At 45.4% G+C, this 18,116-nt stretch overlaps 1 protein-coding gene and 1 long non-coding RNA gene across 4 annotated transcripts in view; one reads left to right on the top strand and one right to left on the bottom strand.

Moving 5' to 3' along the window:
* SHISAL2A (shisa like 2A) overlaps window positions 1-18,116 on the bottom strand; it is a 44,518-nt gene that overhangs the window by 9,488 nt on the left and 16,914 nt on the right. The window contains exon 3 of one of the 3 annotated variants that reach the window (XM_032494288.1): window positions 14,235-15,334. The exons of the other annotated variants lie outside the window; for them this stretch is intronic. Coding sequence (XP_032350179.1) covers window positions 15,318-15,334 — 17 coding nt within the window. The 3' untranslated portion in view covers window positions 14,235-15,317. Of the gene's footprint in view, window positions 1-14,234; window positions 15,335-18,116 lie in introns of those variants that run through there. 3 annotated transcript variants of the gene reach the window in all.
* On the top strand, window positions 5,837-7,500 carry LOC116668001. Its single transcript, XR_004325025.1, has 3 exons — window positions 5,837-5,937; window positions 7,180-7,231; window positions 7,402-7,500. It is a non-coding gene; the product is annotated as an uncharacterized LOC116668001 (long non-coding RNA).

The following is an 18,116-nucleotide window of genomic DNA, read 5'->3' as shown; positions in this document are numbered from 1 at the left end:
ACAGGCATTTGAGTCATCATTAGCAACTGTTTCCAGCATTTTTCCTCCATTCCCAGCTTAGGCTGATGGTCTAATGGGGAAGAAGTCTCATAATTGACTGGTGGTTTGTGTTCTCAGTGTTCTCACTAAAATCTCACAGTGCAGTGCTCAGTGGTGTGAGAAAGAAAGGGAAGCAAGAGTCCCAGAGAGGGAGTGGAAGGATGGTGGATCTAGAGATTTGGAGTTTATCTTATGGGTCATGCAGAGTCACTGACAGGTTTTAAGTGGGAGAGTGAAATGATCACATTGGGAAATTAGATCACCGTAGTGTGGAAAATGGGTTAAAGAGCCATGTCGGAGTGAGAGGAGGATGGAGTCAAGCATGGGGTTGATTCATACTGATTTTGGAGCCTATAAAGTTGAGATGGGGACAAAAACTTTTTTGAGCAGTTTACTAAAATTTTTTAAATTTAGAAATACTTTTAAAAACACTTTAATTTAGAAACAATTTTAATTTAGAAAAATTTTAATTTGTCAAAGTTTTATGAATTGCTTGAAAACTTTTGTGAGGGGCAGCATGGCAGAGGGAAGATGCCTAGCATTCAGACCCTACAGACGTGGGCAGCTCTGGCTTAGTCCGTGAATTACTAAGCATGAGTCTTAAAGAAGGAGACAATATAAATTTGAAACGTAATTTTATGTTTTTTAAAAGTATCAAGTAATCATATTGGGGAAAAAAAACCCTCAAGACTTCTTTGGCTCCCTGACATTCATTTTGCAGTTTAGATCTCTCTTATTTTGAATTGTACATTAGGACTAGGGCGGAGGTGCACCAGACTCCTTCCTGTTCTTAGATGTAAAGGTCTTAACCTGGGTTCGGATCTGGACTTTTACCTTTTATTGGCTGTGTGACCTTGGGCAAGTTACTTGACCTGGGTCTTAATTTTGTCACTTCTCACATGGAGATAATGATGTCTTCTTCTAGGTTGTTAGGAGGGTTAAATAACAGCTCTTATGATAGAACAATAACTTTCTTAAAAAAGACTTTATGGGATCAGATTTTACATTAGATAATTGTTTTCTCTTCAAGTGGCAGTGTTAGCTGTGAGGGAGTCTACCTTTTAAAACAAGCTTTCTTTGCTGCCATTCTTTTAATATCCAGGAGCTGATGGGCCTCAGCTCTCTAGGGGTATCCAGGGCATAAAGCAGCTGCAGGAGGCTTGGGCGGGGGGCCTGCCTCCTGCCCCATCCCCTCTCTGCTGCCCCAGTGGAGAGAGAGTCACTGAGAAGGCTTGCACCTGCTGGGGGCCCAGAGTGGAAACTATTCCCAGCTGGTGCCCCTCCTCAGGCCTGAGGAATGGTGATGGTATTACAGTTTATAAATCAGGCCTCCCCACTGTCTAAAGGGGAAAGGCCAAAATTCTTTCCCCAACATACAAGTCTCCCCACCCCCGTGATACAGTCCCTCTGTATTTAGCCCCACCTTGTTCCTAACAGACTTTTGTTGCAAAAGTAACAACAGAAACACCCAGGCTGTTTTTTACTGCTGTGCTTTTTGTCTTGCTGGCTCCTCTGTCTGGAATGTCCTTCATCTTTTAAGGTTCTGAGAGCATTCCCTTCAAACCCTGGCCTGGATAGAGGCTTTCTCTGCCCACTAGTGCCTCAGATTTCCACCCGTGACAGTGCTGATCACACTGTTACTTGTGTGTTTATGGTCTCCACTTCCCACAAGACTCTGAGTCCCTGGAGAGCAGGGACTTGAGCCTGGGCACATGATAGGCCATCAGTGGCAGCTTGCTGAGATGAACGGCGGAGTGGCACCGTAGCCTCCCAATCACCCCAGGACAAATCAAGCCCACATCCAGGAACCGCTGTAAGGTGCAGGGCTATAATGGTTTTGAAACTGCTTGTCAAGAAAAGCACCCAAGCTGACACATGATGGATCGGTACTCTTTCCTAGATTCTATTCAGGAAGATGTCTTTTTAAAAAAGGTTTTTGAAACAGTGAAGGAAAAGGACCCAGTGCAGGGCCACCTTGGCACCCTAAAGTACATGCTCAGTAACTTAATGCCAACAAACCAATATTGATATCCTCATGGCTAAAGAATCACAAGTCCAAGTATGTCACTTTTTTTTTTGCCTGGAATACTAAGAATACCTTTTTTAAAATTCTGAGAGTTAATGTTCTTTGCTCATCATTATAATTACTTGTTTTCCTGTTTGTCTCACTGATTAGTGTATGAGGTTCCAAAGGCAGGGACCAAGAATTCTGTCCACTTGTAAATCCTTCAGAGATTTCCTGTCCTTTACAGCAGTGGTGACCTCCTACTCCTCAGTCTACTGGGGCACCTACTTAAAGTAGAGATTCTTGGGTCCACCTAGATGTACTAAAAGAAAATCAGAATTTTAAATAAGCAGATTCCAGAAGATTCTTACATGCACTGGAGTGGGTGACCTGCTCAGGTGGTACGTGGTCTGAGCGCCTTGGCACCAGGACCTCTCAGGCTGGGCTCCATAGCCTCAGCCGTTTGCACCGTAGTCCCACCAAAATGTCCTGCTTTCTTGCCCTGCTTGGCGCAAGCCTGGGCAGCTCCTCTGGTCCTTCAACACTCAGCCCAGATGTCACATCCTCCAGAAAGTCCTCCTGGACCCCCAAGGTCTGCGGCGCTCTGACAGTCCTTGTGCTTCTCACTCTAGTTCTTTTCACGTGGTTTGGGACGGACTGTAAGTGTGTCAAGCACGTGGATTAGGTCCGACTCACCTTTGTTCCCAGGGCCTAGCTCAGGACCTTATAGATAAAGTACTAAATAAATTTATTGAAGGAAAGGGAAGGGAAGGGACTCGGTGTAAATCCTATGTTCCAGTGGAGCCACTGAGCATTGAAAAGGTAGTGTTTTGATGGGGGGAGGGTATAGTTCAAGTGGTAGAGCCCATGTGTAGCACACACAAGGTCCTGGGTTCAGTCCCCAGTACCACCTCCAAAAATAAATAAATAAATCTAATTATCCACCCTCCCCAAAGAAAAGGTAGTGTTTTGGAGAAAAATCTGGATTTGAATGATTTATCTGCCACATACAAATGTGTTATGTTACCTCTATGAGCCCCATTTTCCTTATCTCTGAAGTAGGGATACTGTTTACTTTTAAGGGCTAATGTGTGGTTAAAGGGTTAAATGAGATGAAGTAAGGTGCTTAGGTCAGTACCTGGCACTTCCTAACTGTGCAGTAAGTCGCTGAGGGACTCTCTTCTGGAAGTGGAATGAGGCTTGTTCTGTACAGCGCTAGAGAACAAAGCTAGGCCCAGTGGATGGAAGCTGCGAGGAGGCAGGCTTCAGTTCACAGAGATCTGAATAGAAGGAAGAACTTTTTATCTGACAGAATAGGAAGATGTGGGAGGAGGTGAACTTCTGTCACAGAAATGTGCAAGCCGAGGGTAGATGCTCACCTGTTAGGGCTGAGGCAGTGATGACTGATGCTGTGTGAGGATTGGGAGGTCGGGGTGGGAGTGTGCCCCATGAGGCATTTCCATTCAGCCCCTCTGTATTATTCATTCAGCCAACACTGAGAGTCTCCTCTCCTCTTGGCTAGGCCCCAAGTTGGGTGCTGGAGACACAGCTGAATCTGACAGGTTCCTGTCGTTTAGGAGCTCACAGTCTGAACAGTGGTCACTTATTGAGCATCTACTTTGTTCCAGATGCTCTTATCCTCTCAACAACCCTGTATCTCAGGAAGCTTTTTTTTCACCACAGTTCTAAGTGTGTGTGTGTGTGTGTGTGTGTGTGTGTGTGTGTGTGTATGTATGTATGTATGTATGTATGTATTAATAGACTTTATTTTTTTTTAGAGCAGTTTCAGGTTCACAGCAGAACTGAGTGGAAAATACAGAGTTCACACATAGCCCTCCCCACCCACACATATATACTGCCCTCAACATCCCTCATCAGTGTGGCATATTTGGTACAATCGATGAACCAACATGGACACATTATTATCAACCAAAGTCCACAGTTTACATTAGGGTTCACTCTGGATGTTGCACATTCTATGGGTTTTGACAAGTGCATAATGACATGTAGCCACCACTATAGTATCATACAGAGTAATTTCATTGCCTTAAAAACCCCTTGTGCTCCATCTGTTCATTCCTCCCTCCCTCCCTCCCTCTCTCTCCCCAAATCCCTGGAAACCACGATCTTTTTATTGTTTCTGTAGCTGTGCCTTTTCCAGAATGTCATTTGGTTGGAATTGTACAGTTTGTACCCTTTTCAGACTGGCTTCTTTCATTTAGTAATATGTCTTTTAAGTTTCTTCCATGTCTTTCATGGCTTGATAGCTCATTTTTTTTTAACTGCACATATATTTTTAAAGTTACATATATGTACTGTTCATTGTTTCTAAAGTAACGTTTAGAGCTTTAGCTTTTTAAACTTACGTAGGTATCAGAGGAATAAAGCCAACCACAAAATAAGAATTAATTCAAAAAGATATGTAGACCCTGCTATTAACAGTAACATTATTTAGGAAGCTTTTATTCTCACCATTTTTCAGACAAACCGAAGCCCAGGTAGAGTGGCTTGCAAAGAGCCACACAAGACCCAGCAAGGAGTGCAGCTGGGATTAAAATTTAGCCCTGCCTTTCTCCTAACCCTTCTTTCCTCTATCAAAGGCTGCCCAACATTCAGATGTTGAAAATTCTTTGCAGTCTCAGGGAGATTCCCCAATCAGCACCCAGGGCCCTTCTGGGTGCCGAGTAGATGCTAGTGAACATAGTTAAAAGGCTGAGGTCAGCTTCAGGAGGACGTGGTGTCCCTGCAGCACGCTCTGTGCCCCAGGGTTCTCTCCAGCCTGGGCCACGTGGAGGGCCCAGGAGAACATGCTGAGGTCAGAGCTCACTGCTCACATGACCAGCTGAGCTGCCTGGGCCAGGGCTCCCTCAGGGAACTTGAGAAACCCGGCTGGGTTCCATCACTTCCAAGAATAGCAACTGACCCTGCTCTCCCCAAGCCAGAGGCCTCCGATCAGATTCCAGGAGGCCCCAGCGGACTCTGGACATCAGTGGCAGCAAGCTTTGACCTTGAAGATTCCCTGGGGTGGGGTGATAACAGCTGCATTTATTAAGTGTCCACTGTGTGCAGGGAACCTTCTGAAAGAGGAGACATCCTTGGAGGGAGGTCTAAGAAGTATGAAAACCATTTTATAGATGAAGAAATTGGGGCTCAGAGATACTGAGAACTTGCCCAAGGTCGCAGTGAGTACGTAGCAGAGCAGGATTTGAGCCCTCTCAAGACCGCAGAAGACTCCTGCACAAAGGAGACAAATGACATCAGCTTTCAAAATGAATGTTACTCCAGCAGAGTGGGGCCCATGTGCTTAGAAACACGGGATTTGAGAGCCAGCAGAGATCCTAGAGAGCATCCCCATTCACTTGATCCTATTTCCTCATCAGAAATGAGGATCACACCCACACGGCAGGTGAATAAGCATAGATTTTGGAATCAGGCAGGATTTGAATCCCAGCTCTAGTGTTTCCTAATGATAAGACCTTGCCTAAGTCATCTGGCTGCCTCTTTGAGCTTGTTTCCTCATTCGTTTGTTTCACAAATAGCTTTTGAGCACCTATTGTGTGCCAGGCATTATTCCAGTAGCTGGGGATACATCAGTGAAAAAAGCAGACAAAAATCACCACCCCTGTCAAGTTTAAAATTTAGAGTTCTGGAAAACACCTAATAGGATTGTCATGGGGATTAAATGCAGGAATGTACTGTGGTTAATGTGTCTGGTAACGTAATAGTGTCTGGTAAATAATAAGTAGTCAGTTTAATGATATGATTATTCTAATGTGAACTTGCCTGGTCACTGCTCAGTGCAGGAACATTTCATTTGATGCTGAATTCAACCATTTCATTTAATAGTTAAGGAAACTGACACCAGAGAGGCATGAAATGCCTCCAGCCTAGAGGTAAGTTCCCAGTTCCTAGTCTGGTGTTTGTACCACCATCCACTAAACCCAGGGGCCTGTCTCTGACAAAAGGAGCCAGGGAGGGATAGGGTAGGACTGAATCTTACAGTCAGTGGGTTCAAGGTAGACTTATTTGATAGCTGCCAGAGCCCAAATGGGCTTTAGCTCTGTTGATGCCAAATGCTTCCTGTGTTTCTTGGGTATGCTAGGAGCGTCCCAGGCTCTGCCTCCACGTGCACATGTGGCAGGATGGGCTGAGTGTGGGGTGAGGTGGGGTGGGGTGGTGAAGAGCTGAAGATGTAGGGTGCTTCTCCGGGCCGGCTTCATGGATGTGCCACCTGTGCATTTGTACCCGGCCCCACACCTAGTTTAATGCTCTGCTATCACTGTCTTGAAATTCTTAATAAGTTTTGAACAAAGGGCCCTCCATTTTATTTTCTTTCCATTGGCCCCTGTACATTTTGTAGTTTATTTATCTAGGTGTTATGCTGTGGGGTGGGAGGCAGCAGCCCTGGACCTGCAGAGGTGCTGGGACTTGTCAGAGGCTTGTCAATCCTTTTTGGCCAATGGCTGAGTCACCACAGACAGGAAAGAAGCCAGACCAAGTCCCACCATAACCGGTCTGACCTGTGACTGCAAATCTCTTAAAAGGATGTAACTGGGCAATAGAAAGACAGGTTCTAAGGAGGTTCTGGGTGTACAATAGGAACCCACAGAGAAGGGGCGTGATCTGAGGGGGGTTTCAGCTCAGTGTGAGAAAGACTTTTCTAATTGTCAAAATATAGCCCTAGTATGTAAAATATACCTCAGTAAAACTTAAAAATACGATCATAATACTGGCAGCTAACATTGACTGGGTGCTTACAGTGTGCAAGGGGTTGTGCTAAGCACTTCACTGAAAATATGGAGGATGGCAGAGTGGTCAGGCATACAGGCTCTGGAGCCATACTGCTTGGGTTCTGTCCTGGCTCAACCACTTATTAGCTGTGTGACTTGGAGCAAATTACTTGACCTCTCTGTGCCTCTGTTTCATCATCTGGAAAATGGGGATGAGAATGGTGCCTACCTCCTGGTGTTATTGTTATTAAATGAGTTTGATATTAAATGAATACAGGTATATGTCAAACACTGTTCTAGTGTTTGACATATACTTGTATCTAAGTGTTTGTTAGTTATTGTCTTATTTAATCCTCAGGACAAACCTGTAGTGTAGTATTATTTAACATTATTCTCGTTTAACAGATATGTAAACTGCACTTTGGAAGATGTCAGTGACCTGCTAATCACAGAGTTGGTAAGTAGTGGAGCTGGGGTTTGGCCAGCAGTCAAGGAAGTTTCAAGGAGATTCCACCTTAGGAGTTAGGTCAAACTTCATGACCATTAGCACACTGCTTAGACCAGAGTAGGCATCTAGTTGGATTTTGTTAAATTAATCAATTAATCATTATTTCTTTCATCTCTGAGATTCTGAGAAATGTGTGCTCTGCTGGAGGAGGATTCAGGAAGCCAGCTGTCTTGAGGTTTCTTACCAGTTGTTAGCCTCTGCATAATTAAGTATCAGGTATGTCCCACTCTCTGCCCTCTGAACTAATTGCCTGTGTGCTCCCTCCTCTCCTTCCTATGGGCACTGCCCAATTCTTCAGTCTCATCATCTTTCTGGACTCTGAACTTAGCACCACTGTGTTCTAACCCTGGTCTCCCATATCTGTGCAGCATTTTGCAGTACAAAGTGTTTTCACATTTGGGGCTTCATTGGCCAGTGTGGCAGACAGTGCAGTACTCATGCCAGGCCTCTGAACATTTCCCAGCCAGTCAGGGCTACCTGCTGTAGGACCAGGGCTGACTGCATGGGAGCAGGTGTGCAATCTGGATACATCAGGGAGCCTGGTGAGTTGCTGGTGGTTTTGGATCTTCTAAGCCAAGGAGTGGACTAAAAGGGGCAAGGCTCTCACCAAGGAAGTGTTCACTGGCACTGATGCTTAAGATCTTGGATTTAGAACCAGTGCTCAGGGAGGATTGTCTGAAGGCAGGCAGTCCTCAGCTCCTCTAGAAGTTTATATATATATTTATTGAGTTATAGTCAGTTTACAATGTTGTGTCAATTTCTGGTGTACAGCACAATGCTTCAGTCATACATGAACATACATATATTTGTTTTCATATTCTTTTTCACCGGTAAGTACAAGATATTGAACATAGTTCCTTGTGCTATACAGTATGAACTTGTTGTTTATCAATCCTCTAGAAGTTTAGGAAGTATCCCTCCATGAAGTTCCAACTACAGAGGGCTGGGGCCCTAAAACTCGTCCCTGTCACAGAATAGCTTTCTCCCAAATTGCCGTCAACTTATATCAAGGTTTGCTGTAGGACATACAGTGGACCACCACCATATCTATATTACTAAGAGCAAACACTCAGGCTGTGTCAGGTGCTGTTTTAAGTGCTCTGTAAATAAAAGTCTTTAATTCTCACACAAACCCTATAAAGTATGTACTGGTTTTATTTAACTCACAGAAATTTACCTCTACTTGCTGTGAATAAAAAGAGAGGTGGAGAGAGGAAACTCAATGTCTATTAAGTATTTCACTCTCTCAGCGTATGCTGCAGAATGACTGTGTCGTGTGGGAGGTAAATCTGTTGTCCCTTCATGCCTCATACTGTCCATGGTGTGTGTGCATTTCACCACACTGAGTGTGATTCTAGTATTTAAGGATATGTCTTTCCCCCAAGCAAGCCAGTCTCACCATCAGATATCCCACCAAAGAAACAGCAATCTGTTCCATTTCTAGAGGAAAAATTGGCTTGCTATTGAGAGATGGTTTTGTACACTACTTGATGGGTGATTAAAAGGCTTTCAAAGGATAATTTTAATTACATACAGCTTTTTAGAATGTGACCCCAGGTGACCTTTGAACTACAACTCACAAATAAAGTGACTGACTATCTCAGTTTTCCAGGAACTTAAAGAGTTCTTCGGATGCAAGACTGTCAGTGCTAAAACCAAGCAAGTCCCAGGTAAACCAGAATGAATTGTTCTCTCTATCACATCTCTGGGGCTGTTGTGAGAGCCCTATTGAGGCCATGGTCCACTATATCATTCTTTTTAATTTTTTTTAATGGAGGTACTGGGTATTGAACCTAGGACCTCGTTCATGCTAAGCATGTGCTCTACCACTGAGCTATACACACCCCCCGGCCCATTATATCATTCTTTATGAGGCTGTCAGGATAAATTCTTGTCTGGTCTTCATACCACGAATAGTTGTATGTCCCCTAAGGAGTAAGCAGTTTGTTTTTATCTCATGAACACAGTGAACTGTGTAAGTGAACAGGTTTCCCTTTTTGCCTTGGCTGCTGGAAGTCAGATTTAGCTGGGACACAGATTTAGCTGAGAGGTCACTATGTTCTACACTTTTTGCATCATTCCAGCCTCTACTTTGTCTCTACCTTGTTTTTCTCAATCTTAACGATCCTATCTTAAACTTAATGATCCTGTTTTACTTAAACATCTTTCTGGATTAAGGCAAGATAAAATTAAATAGTTCTTAATTTAGAGTCTCTGGACTTTGCCAAGAGTCATTGAAAATTTGCAGTGATGTGCAAAATTTATGTGTATGTACATTTTTTTTTTCCTGAAGAGAAGGAGCCATAGATACTAATTTTTTAAAGGAGCCTGTATTCCCTGAAATATTCAGAAACATTGGTATCAGTAAACCAAGAAACAAATAAATGCTTTTAGTAGAAGGAAGTTGGAATATTGAAAGTTTCAATTGTAGTACATAAGGGCATTTTCAAATGTTGGAGTGATGGTATGGAGGCGTGTTGGCGGGGCCAAACACTGGAATGGCAGAAAGAAGAATGTTGGTGGGGTGGAATGCCCCCGTGGTGGAATGACAAGGTGAAAGAATGTGGTGTGCTGGAACATACTGTGTTAGAATATTAGTATTTCTGGAATGTTGATATAGCTGGGTTCCTAGAACACCTCCTTCCAGATGTCTTGGCATCTTCCTTGTTTAGTTGGGCTTCTATCTGATTCGGCCTCTAAATCTTCGACATCTCCTACTTAGTGCCTTATTAGAGCCCAGTGAAGACCCACTTGGTTGCTGGAGCCACGCTAATGGGCACCTGGCTGGCTCATGGGCTTCTGTCAGTTTCACACAGAGATGCCTATTGCTTTCTGACTTAGCCTTTTCTCCTTTGAGAGCTATCTCAAATGCCTTGCTGAGTTGGGGCCCCAGAAGACTACCGTGTCCATTTCTGTGTCCTCAGTGCCTGTCTCAGGGCCTTCCCAGAGGGTGTGCCAAGTCTACGGCTACTCTAGGGTAGCCTGGCTAAGCTGCTGGCCAGAGGGCCACCTGCAGATGGGGCTCTCAGGGCTGGACTTCAGCTTCTGGCATATTAAGGCAGAAGGCAACTCAGGATCCTTAGAATTGGTCACGAGCAGGGGAAGCCAGGTCAGAGTCATTTAGGGGGAGTTGAGGCTTCATTACTAGGGGAACCTAACCTAAAGGCCAAATCCGGGAGTTGGGATAACACAGAGACTGTTGTCCCTTAGCCTGGAGTTTAGATTAGAAATGGAGAAGTTGGGGTGAGGGCTGGGTTGTTGGATGTTCTCTCCTCCTTTTCTCCATCCATTCATTCAGTGAGCTAACATTTGCTGAGGCCTTTCTGTGGGAGACCTGTCCATACCCTGGAGTTAATAGCCTACAATGGGGGTCACTGGCACATAGACAATGACAAGCCAGCGTGGTCAGGGCTGCAACCCAGCGAAGTTGTAGGGGCTGTAGGAGTCAAAAAATGTTCCTAGAGGAATGCTGTCTGAGCTGACTCTGGAGTCAGGAGCAGGTTGGAGGCTTCTGTGTGGTGGGAAGCCTGCCTCAAGGGCCAAGGCACTTGGAAATTCCCCAGCATCTAGGTGTGGGCCTCAGATCAAGGTGCTAATGAGCACAGACTGTACAGATCTTTGAGCCCACAAGTTTGATTTGTCCAGTTCTAATCTAATTGCCATCAGAGCCCCCTCCCCAGCTATTCCAATAACTGACAAATTTAAGTCTGTTGCAGTCAGTTCCAACCAGGTGGTAATTGGCCCTTAATATCTGGAGACACTTCCTGATTATGAGAGAACAGGATATTCTGGAGGTGCAAAGCCTCCTGCCTCCCAGCCATCCTGCTGCCATGTCCTTCCTTCTGGGCCCACACCTTAGCCAGGCCCTCATCCCAGTATCTGGATGGGCCACATACTCCCCTGCTGTCCTATCTCAGTCACATCAACTTTAAAATGAGCTCCGTAGTGGTGTGGAGAATGCTCACTAAACTGGGAGGCAAGAGACCTGCATCCAAACCCTGGCTCTTGAGTGAGGCTTCATAGATAGCACTGGGTAAGGTTGGGAAGGGCACTTCCTCTCTCTTGGCCTCAGTTTCCCCATCAGTGAAAAGGGGAAAGGATGAGAAAATTGCTAAGGCCTCTTCCTGCCCCGACATTCTGTGATTGTATTGAATCCTGGATGTCTTGCTTTCAGCCTGTTCCTCTGAAATAGAGGCTGTGTGACAGAGCAGACTATGGTGATGGTGGTGATGGTGGTGGTGGTAGTGATGACAGTGAGGATGGTGATGATGATCTGTCTGCATAGCAGTCAGTCTCTTGGAATAAACTACAAGTGTACATGTATCCAGGAAGTTTGGGGACAGCTCCAAAGTCATAGGGCATATGAACAAATTTTTGAAAGCCTTCCCCATGGCTGAGCTCTTACTGAGGAGGAAAGGGGAATTAATCTTTGCAGACTACCCACATCCATTTGTTTCTTCCCTTCCTATGAGGCGGGTGTTAGTGTACCCACTTAGTAGCTGGGTGACCAGTAAATAAACCCTTCAGAGACTCAGCCTCTTCATCTGTAAAAGGTAATATTACCTGACTCAAGATTGCTGAAGGCTGTAGTGGACGTTGATTGCTTTTGGCTGCCCAGCATCCAAATACTTTGCCTATTTGGAGGAATTTCAAGCTATGTGGAAGCTGAAGGGGGCAGCAACTCTTCCCCTAACCCCTGTGGGTCTGGAGTGGGCTAAGTTGGTGCCCTAACTAGGCTTTGAGTCTGGTGGGAGTTAGAGGGGGTGAGGACAGCAAGAGATTACTTCAGGAGGAGGCTTCAGTGGGGACAAGTGAGCAGCAAGGGGCTGTGTGGCTTGAGGTGGGGTCTGTCCTAAACAGTTCCTGTGGTAGGACTTTGGCTGTTCTTACCTGCACCTGATCCACATCTAGCTTTCCAGTCTCCCTCTCATTCCAGTGAGCCATCCAGTAGCCTTCCACTAAAGCTTTTCTTTGTTTCCTTTTGCCAGAGATGGTTTCAGTTGTTTGCAAATGAGAATCTTGACTGGTATGGAGTTAACTATATAATATTCCAGATGCAGTACCCAGCATGTAGTAAGCACTCAAAAAACTACACACACACACACACACACACACATACACACACACAAAGGTTCAGAGAGGTGAAATAACCTACCTGAGGTCACACAGCAAGGCCGTGGTGCTGGTATGGGACTGATAATGAACATCTTGGTGGTACAGTGTATTTATATATCACTTTACATCACACATTATTGTTGAAGAGTTTAGTATTGATACTCTGGTTCAAAAGCCTCAAAACACCCTGTGAGGCCCACAGGACCAGAATACTCTCTTTGGACAGAGAGGAAGGTACTAGCTCAGTGTAATCCTGTAAACAGTAGTGGCCTGGAAGCCAGGTCTCAAGTTTGCAGCCCAGGACTGGTGCTCTAGTGGTGTCCACACATGTGAGCTCACGTGCATATATGCTGCTGCATCCTGTGAAGCAGCCCCATCTGAATACTTGGATACCTGTTACGTTAGCAGCCTCAGGTAAGTCAGCAGCTGCCTGTGAGCCTAGGAGGGAGGGAACACCAGGTACCAGAACCTGCAGAAAGGAATGCTTCTTTAGCCACTAAGCCGACCTGGGGTGTGAGGGAATAAGGGTGCTTGGGATACAGGATGGGGGTGGGGAGGTGGAGTCACCCCAAGCTGGGCTTACTAATCAAGGGAGGTTTTGATTCCTGCAGTGTTGCCAAAGAGGCTTAATTGGACCTAATGGGAGAAAATGTGTGATGAATATGAATAATACAGGCAACGAGGCCCCAGCAAAATGTGGCTGGAGGAAGGGTGATGAACTGAGGACAAGTCGGGTAGGAATTAGGCTATGGCTTCACGGGTGAGCCCAGGTGGTGGACAGCAGGGACAGCTGTTCTGCCCCAGGGGCCTGGGACCATATTACTGACCCGGGTCTCCTTCCTGCCCTGGCCTTCAAAGACCTTGCCTTCATATTTGCATGGAATCAGAGAATGTTAGACTCACAAGGTTCTAGGATTAGAATCAGGCTCAGGATTCTAGAATCATAGGCCTTTAACAACACATACGTTAATAATAGAAATTTCCAGACTCTAACCATTTGACATTGGAGTCTCTTGGGAAAAAATTTAGGAGCCTTTTCTCCCACCATCTTTTAATGACAATAAATAACATCTGTTGAGCATATCGCACCCTCCAGAGTCCTTTTATATCAGAACAGCCATTACACTGGAGCGGGTGGTATTCTACCTTCAAGTTAAGTAATGTGCAGAAGATCAAAATGAGCCAGTTGGGACTGGAACCCAGCTTTCCAGAATAAATCCCATTTTTCATATGCCAAAGTTTTGATACCCTTGTCTCCAAGAGTTGTAGAAACATTTTTAACTACTTGGTATAATGTGTCCAAATTTTTAGATGTTTGTTGTGTAAATTCTGCACGGCTGTGTACCATTTTTCTTAATGCATTCTGGCATACCACAGTGCTCTAAAATATGAGTATCTTTGTTGCATCAGCATAATCAGGGCTGGTACATTCTGGGATAGCTTTTTGGCAGGTTTTATCATCCAGTACTATTTTCAGTGAACAAAGGACTTAAACAACATATCCAAGAATAGATTTAAAGGCACTAATGCAAAGATTGAACTTCAAGTCACTCTAGGTTTAGTCAGAACATATTCTGATCTTCACAGAATAAAAAATTAAACTACCGAAAATGCAGAAAGAAGAAAAAGAGGATAAATAAACCTCCTGGATAGGAGCACACAAGGCCACACAGAGGGTGGCTGTGGTGAGGAAGTACCTCGTGGAGGAAAGCTGTGTTTATGATTCTGCCAGTAACGTGGGGCAAATCCTAGCCTTCCTCTGGGTCTCAGTTTCCTCCCCGATTTTAAGTAGGGATAATAATTCCTGTCCTGCGAAAGTTCGGGAGTTTATCAGTCCTGGAGGAGATCTGCAGCCACGGGAGAAACAGTTAAAGGAGAGGATGAAGGGGGAGGGGTGCGGAACAGCAGGGAGCTACGAGGGGCTTACGGTCTCCATGGTAACTCGCGGCAGCCAGGAGAGGAGGCGGGGTTTGGGAACCCGGAGCTAGAGGTTTGGAAAATGAAGGGTTCACAAAGAAAGCTCCCTCCTCCCTGGAGAAAGGCCTCCTTGAAGACAGAGCTCTGTACTAGAACAGCCCTCTCTGCAGAGTGCACTGTGTTTCTTGCCCCATGTTACAGACGGGGAGGACAGGCCCAGAGAGGTGGAGTGTTGCCAGCAAGTCATTGGTAGGCAGGCATTGGAACCCAGCTGTCCTGACCTCTGATCAGCACTCTTCTTTGAATGCTGTTTCTCTGAGCCTTGGTCTCCCCATCTGTACAATGAGACAGTTGAAAGGAGTAGATTCCCCAGGGCCCTTCGAGCTCCCACAATGTTTGATCAAACTATTAGCACGTGCACCAGAGGTGGTGAATACTAAGATGAAGATCATGCTGTCAGAGAGGCATGGGTGTTGTCTGATTTGTCACTGGGTCCCCACAGCCAACACATGGGGAGACACAGAAGAGACATTTGGTATTGGTGGAATGAATATGTATGCAAACACACACATTCTTTTGTTCCACAAGGTTTAAAGAGCACCGGTTATGTGCTAGGTACTGTGATAGTTCAGAGAAGGGCTCACTCTCGTGAGGGCTGAAGCCTTGCTGGAGGAGGAAGCCCTGGATGAGAGAAAGGGGTGCCAAGAGGGCACAGGTGATGGGGAGGACTCTCGTGCCTTGAGCTGCCTTGCACTATGCACTGCATTCATGTCCTGGGGTTCCCAGCCAGCATGATTTCTCTCCATCTCCAGACTCCAGAAAGATTTCATTCTTAAGGCTCCTGCTGGGCAGCGAGGCAGGCAGCTGGGCCAAGACCTTTTCTTGGAAAAGCTCGAAAAGTTTTGTTGAAGGAGAGGGTGGCCCCCCGTTTTCTTCTAGCAGGACCCGCTTTGTTTTGCGTTTTCTTTCCCAGCTGTCTTATAGGAGGGAAGGTGTGTTGAGGTCATTCCTCTTCCTCACCTGGTATGGCAAAAACAGCACTGAACTGGGAGTCAGAGACCTAGATTCACATTCTGACTCTACCTCCAGCTCAATGTGTGGCCTTGGGCACGTTGTTTTCCTTCCCTGGTCTTACTTGGCTAAAAAATATATATATATATGGGGGTTGTGATCTTCATAGTGGTGCAGTGAGAATCAAATGGGAAAATGGTTATGAACGCCTTCCTGCCTCCTCACCAAAGGCAGATTTATCATTTACTGTGATCCAAACATTTTACAAACATTATCAATAACCTGAACAACAATTCTGCAGTGTTGTTATTTGTCATTTAACATATGAGGAAACTCAGGCTCAGAGGAGTGAAGAAATTTGCCCAAGGCCACACAGCTAGGAAGCCACAGAGCCAAGATCCACACCCCAAGTCTTTATGACCAAAGTATAACTCCAACAGCAGATCCCTTGGAATCTTCATTCCTTCACCAGATAACATTTACGGAGCATAAATAATGAGCTAGGTGGCAGCTGGGATAGATTAATGAGATACTATCAATCAGGGTGTCAGGAGGAAATGGAAGGCATTTCTCAAACTGGGTAATTTGAGAAGAGTTGAATAAAGGGATTATGCAATACAGGGACAAGGAATAGGGCAGTACTCCAGGGCAGGTAATGTTAGGGCAGTAGTTACTACCCTTAGGCCTAAAGGAGTAAGGGAGAGAGCAGTTACTGGAATCGAGAGTCAAAGAGGGCTGCTGTAAGGGCAGCCTGGCAGGAGCTATGTCCTTGGTATAGAGATGCAGCCAGTCCAAGATGTAACTTCAGAGAGGAAGCTAGGGGAATTTATACTCTGCTGAGACTTTAGTTGGCAAAACCCTACCAGAATCCAAAGGGCACAGTAGCCTCTTGATGTAAACCATGCAAATCATCTTCCCAAGATACAGAGCAAGGTCAAGAAGGGAAGAGAGTGGGTCTGGAGTGGCAAACAGAAGCTATTCGGTCCAAAGATGTTTCTTTCCCCTAAGGAGGAGCTCACTAACAAATGGAGAAAACAGGTATATTCACAATTGTAATGAAATATGTGAAAAGACCTGTATCGGTAATCTATTGCTGTGTTAACAAACTACCCTAAAACATGTGGTTTAAAACAATAACCATTTATTTGCTAATGAATCTGTGGATTGGCACTTTGGGCTGGGCTTCGCTGTTGGTTCTTCCATTGATCTCACCTGGGGTCACTCAGTAGTTGCAGTCATCTGGTAGCTCAGCTGGGATCTAGTTGGCCTCAGGGCCTCAGTGGAGACCTCATGTATGTTGTATGTGGTCTTATCTGCCAGCAAGCCCGCCCAGCCTTCCTTATGTACACTGCATTCCAAGGGGTGAGGGAGGGAGCTTCAAGGTCTTTTGAGGCCTAGACTCAAAACAGCACAATGTCACTTCTGCCACTTGCTCTTTGTCCAAGCAAGTACAAGTTAGCACAGAAACAAAGGATGGAAAAACACTTTCTACTGCTTGATGGGAGGGGTGGCAAAGTTACATTGCACTAATGTAATGCCATGTATGAGGTTTGTATAACCTATCTTAGTAGTAAGCCATCTCTCAACTGATGAATGAGTAAGGAAATCATAGCATTTTCCACACTATTGCAATTGTGTATTTAACCTCTTAGTCTTCTTCCAATAGCCTGAGAGCTAACTGGACATAGACCAGGAAGAGCAGTGTCCCAAATGGCATCTTCTATCCCTAAGCGTTTGTCACAGTGCTGGACCCATAGTACATCCTCAGTCAACACTCCCTGAATAGACCAGACACTCTGGGTGGCCTTGATCCCATGAGATATGTAGAAGGTATGGAGCCATTCACACCCTTGTGAGTGCTCCACACACGAGAGCCTCCCAGATCTCCAGGACAGAGCAAGGCCCTTTGCTCTCCTGGACTCTGGCCTTCACTTGCCTGTGCTCTGCCTTGAGCTAACTGGACATAGACCAGGAAGAGAAATGTCCCAAATGGCAGTGCAATGGCCTCCTCCTGACAAGAAGAGAGATGTCCAGGACTTTCCTTGTGGGCACATGAGCCATCACTGTCCGTCAGACTTCTGACATTTTGGGAACCAAAGGGGCAGGTGTTCAATAGGTCCCCAAAGCAGAGCTCCTGGGTGCCAGTTTCACTTCAGTGTCATTAAGAACATAAGAAAGAACAAGCTATCACATGAGGTGCCAAGTTCCCTTTAGTGCTTTAAACCCTTTCCCATGGCTCCCCCTTGCCCACAGGATAAAGCCCAAGCCCTTTGATATGGCAGAGGCTTCAGGATTTAGCCTGTCTACCCTCCAGCTTCATCTCTCTTTCCCCACCTTGACTATAGTGTCCACCAGACTGAGCTACTGATTGTTCCTTGAAATCATCATATGCTCTCTCTTAACTCTGGATTTTTGTGTATTGGTTCCCCTACTTTGAATACTGTTATCCATCTTGTATCGTAAATCCCCTTTAACCTGTCAGTAGGTCCTTCAAGACTTAATTCAGGCATCACTTCCTCCAAAAAGCCTTCTCTGAAGCCCTTGGCCAGCTTAAGGATCTCCTGTAGACACCATAGCCATGGGCTCCTTGACGACAGGGACTGGGACTTCATTCAGCCCAGATATGGGCAGAGAATCATTGTCAATCAATGCTGAAAGAGCAAACAAACATGCGAGTTTGAGGAGAGGCTGGAAAACCACCCGACAGCAGCACTATAAAGGCGAGTGGAAGGTTCTAATATTTCTAAGATCTAAGATTCAACACTTCCCTAATTCTTGGCCCAAGATTCAG

Source organism: Camelus ferus, chromosome 13 (assembly GCF_009834535.1).
Source record: "Camelus ferus isolate YT-003-E chromosome 13, BCGSAC_Cfer_1.0, whole genome shotgun sequence".
In the NCBI taxonomy this organism is placed as follows: Eukaryota; Metazoa; Chordata; class Mammalia; order Artiodactyla; family Camelidae; genus Camelus; species Camelus ferus.
The sequence above is the reverse complement of the archived record's forward strand: the minus strand, read 5'-3'. Positions and strand labels throughout refer to the sequence as shown.